Source organism: Colobus angolensis, unplaced genomic scaffold (genome assembly GCF_000951035.1).
Source record: "Colobus angolensis palliatus isolate OR3802 unplaced genomic scaffold, Cang.pa_1.0 Scaffold61, whole genome shotgun sequence".
Taxonomy (NCBI): Eukaryota; Metazoa; Chordata; class Mammalia; order Primates; family Cercopithecidae; genus Colobus; species Colobus angolensis.
In genome coordinates, this window is record NW_012119710.1 from 6530192 (window position 1) to 6534371 (window position 4180).

General features: G+C 48.8%; 2 protein-coding genes across 3 annotated transcripts in view; one reads left to right on the top strand and one right to left on the bottom strand.

The window, feature by feature from the left end:
* MED19 (mediator complex subunit 19) overlaps nucleotides 1–2104 on the bottom strand; it is a 9498-nt gene extending 7394 nt beyond the window's left edge. For both annotated transcript variants that reach the window (XM_011963429.1, XM_011963430.1), the window contains exon 1: nucleotides 1747–2104. In XM_011963429.1, the coding sequence (XP_011818819.1) occupies nucleotides 1747–2014 (268 nt within the window). In that variant the 5' untranslated portion in view covers nucleotides 2015–2104. The remainder of the gene's footprint in view (nucleotides 1–1746) is intronic.
* A 199-nt stretch (nucleotides 2105–2303) lies between these two features.
* TMX2 (thioredoxin-related transmembrane protein 2) overlaps nucleotides 2304–4180 on the top strand; it is a 29890-nt gene continuing 28013 nt past the window's right edge. The window contains exon 1 of the mRNA XM_011963459.1: nucleotides 2304–2588. Coding sequence (XP_011818849.1) covers nucleotides 2400–2588 — 189 coding nt within the window. The 5' untranslated portion in view covers nucleotides 2304–2399. The remainder of the gene's footprint in view (nucleotides 2589–4180) is intronic.

A 4180-nucleotide genomic window follows, 5' to 3' on the forward strand; every position in this document is an offset into this window, starting at 1 on the left:
CGAGGTGGCGGGCGCCTGTAGTCCCAGCTACTCGGGAGGCTGAGGCAGGAGAATGGTGTGAACCCGGGAGACGGAGCTTGCAGTGAGCTGAGATCAGGCCACTGCACTCCAGTCCGGTCGACAGAGCGAGACTCCGCCTCAAAAAAAAAAAAAAAAATTGTTTTAAATGGCTTCCTTTTGTATTTACAATCTAAATGCCTTTATTGCTTTATAAAAGCCTCTGCCTAACTCTCCCAGCTTCATCTCTCTCCTAACATTCTTTCCTTTTGTTCACTTCACTGGAGTCCAACTGATTTTCTGTCCCTCAGATATTCTAAGCTTTTTCTCACATCAGGGTTTCTGACCTCATTTCCTGTATCTAGAATTATCTCTCCCTCCTGTCCATAGCTGGCTGGCCCTTTGTCTATGCTTACATTTTAGTTCAAATGTTAGCTATGTGGAGACAGCATCTCTGGCCACTCTAACTAAAGTAGTTCTGCCCCTCAATTTTTTTTTTTCTTTTAAGAGACAGGGTCTCATCTGTTGCCCAGGCTGGAGTGCAGTGGCACAATCTTGGTTCACTGCAGCCTCGACCTCCTGTGTTCAAGCAATTCTCCTCCCTTAGTCTCCTGAGTAGCTGGGACTACAGGCAAGCACTACCACGGCCGGCTAATCTTCTATGTTTTGTAGAGACTGGTCTTGCCATGTTGCCCAGGCTGGTCTCAAACTCCTGGGCTCAAGGGATCCTTGAGCCTCGGCCTCCCAAAGCGCTGGGATTACAGGCGTGAGCAACGCGCCTGGCCACCTTCAATTCTTTATCATGTTTTCTCTTCCTAGCATTAACCACTCTCTGACATTATCTTGTTTACAGTGCCTCCTACACTGAAATGTACCTTCCAAAAAAGGCAAGCATCTTGTCAGTCTTGTTCACAACTGTATCTCCAGCATTTAGAAAAGTGCTTGGTACATAGGTACTCAACAAAATAAGTTTTTGAATGAAAAGAGTTTGGTTCGATTCTTACTCCTTCTTTGATGAGACCAGGAAACGCGGAAACCTTAGAAGGAAGAGTGGCACTTGCCCCAAACCCACAGTAAGTCTGTGGGAGACTTGTAACTAAAACTTTGGGTCCTCAAAGATATTAAATCAGGCCTCTCAAGTTCCAAACTCAAACTGTTGATTTTTTGTTTGTTTGTTTTTGTTTTGAGACGGAGTCTCGTTCTATAGCCCAGGCTGGAGTGCAGTGGAGCAATCCCGGCTCACTGCAACCTCAGCCTCCCGGGTTCCGAGAGCTGGAATTAAAGGTATACGCCACCACGCCCAAGTAATTTTTGTATTTTTAGTAGAGACAGAGTTGCATCATGTTGGCCAGGCTGGTCTCGAACTCCTGACCTTAGGTGATTCACCCGCCTCCGCCTCCCAGAGTGTTGGGATTACAGGCGTGAGCCACTGCGCCCAGCCCTAGATCATTTTTTAGGGCGACATAAACCAGTGTCAGGAACAGAGCCTGGACATGGTGCAAAAGACAGTCACGGAGATGCACTACCCCCCTCCCCGCCATTCATCCCTCTGGTTGAATTCAACTCATCCTGGTTGAATTCAACTCATCTCTCTGCTTGTGAATCCTAACAGCCCTTTCGACTTAGGGCTCCACAGTCCGGTATGCGTTACCTAGGTTACCTCGCACCTCAGTTAGCCGGCTGAGAGCCACGCCCAACACCTCCTCTCTAAGATTTGATTGGCTGGCTTTGGCAAGGCCGAGTACTCACCTGGCAGTTCCCTCATGAGGTAAAAAGGGCCACAGCCAGCTCCTGACTTGTCTGCGCCGGGAGGGGCCGTGGCCGCAGTGGGAGGCGGAGCCGTGCCGGGTCCCCCGCCCGGAGGAGGCGGTGGCGGGGGTGGAGGCTTTCCTGGTCCGAAGCCGAGTGCGGTTGGGGGCGGTGGTGGGTCAGCCTGAGCCCCGAACAGTGCCGTGAAATTCTCCATCGTCCCCTCCGCCCCGGCGCTGTCTCGGTGTCTGGCGTTGGTAATTTTCATTGGACAACGCTTTTAAGGCGTACCCCCCTCCTTCTCAAGGAACCGCTTGTCATTGGATGCCTCAGGCACCGCCTACCTTGTTTCAGCAACTACTTCCGTCGCCCTCTGAGAACGTTCAGGAAGTGCTATTTAACCTTATTAGAGTCTTCTGCTAGCTCCGCTAGCTACAGTCCAATAAAATGACTTAGGCTGATAAAGCGACAGCTAGACCAACCAATAAAATATTAAGTTCTTTTTTGGGTTCTGACATACCACAGCGTTGAGAGAACTACATCCGGGTTTAGAGGCCGTACGTTTGTGATGTAGCCCAATAGCAGTCGCTATGGTGAGGGAGGCGGGGCCGGACCTACGACGCTGGTGAGCAGTAGCCCTTGCGGCCGAAAAGATGGCGGTCTTGGCTCCTCTAATTGCTCTGGTGTATTCGGTGCCGCGACTTTCACGATGGCTTGCCCAACCTTACTACCTTCTGTCGGCCCTGCTCTCTGCTGCCTTCCTACTCGTGAGGAAACTGCCGCCACTCTGCCACGGTCTGCCCACCCAACGCGAAGATGGTAACCCGTGTGACTTTGACTGGGTGAGCGTCCCGCGTCTTAGTACCCCGCGACCTTGACTGTCCCTGCCCTTGCAGGTGCATCTGGCAACCCTGGGGTTTACCTTTCTGAGGACACCTGAGGTTCCGAGCCTGTAGCAGACTTATACAGACTATAAAGTGCAGAGTCCGAACCATCGTCGAGACTAAACTTTGTGTTTAATATGGGAAAACGGAACCTGTTAGTCGTAGCCCTGTACAACGGCCCAACAGTTTCTGACTGTTGAGTCAAGGTTTCTTTCCATTTCACCATTTAGACTAAGAAACAGCCCTGTCAAAACTTCCATACACGTGTATAGCATTTTACAGTGCCGCTCATTATGTAAAGCCTCCTGAGGAGCCAGTAAGGTAGGGAAGGCAAGTAGTAGTATTCCTGTTTCATTGGTGAAGAAATGGATCTTGGTATATTTAGGCGACTTGCCCCAGGTCATACAACTAATGAGTGCCTGGGACTTGAAACTATTCTTCTGGCCACACTACCTGCACATACTGTCAGCCGTTTCTTAATTCAATCAATATTTCTAGAGTGTACACTCTAGGCACTCTGCTTGATCCTGAGGATGGAAAAGTGGATAAAATTTTGGGGCTACTGTAAAGCAATTGTAAAAAATAAGTTTTAAAGAAATCTTTGGGATTTCTTTGAGAAGTGTCCCAAGCTCCTTGCTGTGCTTCCTTGGAATGGGTGGAAGGACTGCTCAGAACATGAACTTAAAGCACTTTGCCCTCTGCCATATAGCATGTAAGGGCCAAGGAAAAGCTTCCCCTTTGCTGAGGGTTTGTTGAAAAATCAGCCGACAAAGGGCACGTTAATAGGAGAAAGGCACAGAAATTTTATTTTAACGTGCACAGCATGAGGGAATTGAAGGAGAATGACCCAGTGGGGTACAGAGGCTTATATACCCTTCTTCATAGGAATATGGGAGATGGGGAAATGTGGGTGATTTTAAGGTGGATCGTAAATGATTTTTAGGGTGATTCAGTGGCCTGGAGAACATACAGTGGTGTGGGACAATGACTGTTGGGCCTGCAAAGCAGACAGTGGTTTCTGACAAAAATCTGTCCGGGTGTGTTGACAGGCTTCAGTCTTTTTTCCGTACTATGAGTTAAGTTAATGAAGACTCAGGGAAGAGACCAGAAGTAATTGTTTTCTTCTTTGACAGGTCTGGACTTTAGGCAGATAAGGTAGTTAGTTATCAGAGTAAAGCTGCTTCCAGTATCGGCTGGTATCCAGGGACCTTTAATTTAAAATAATTAGCATACAGGATGCCATATTTTGGGCTGTGAGTCCCTGGTCTCCTTTATTTCCTTTGTCTGAAACTTCCTTAGAAGTTTCCCTATAAAAGCTGAGTTGGTGTCTCTGGAGAGAGAAATCGGGCTAGTAATTGAGCGGCAAAGGATCCCATTAAACCAGTCTCTGCCGGGCGCGGTAGCTCAAGCCTGTAATCCCAGCACTTTGGGAGGCCGAGACGGGCGGATCACGAGGTCAGGAGATCGAAACCATCCTGGCTAACACGGTGAAACCCCGTCTCTACTAAAAATACAAAAAAATTAGCCGGGCGAAGTGGCGGGCGTCTGTA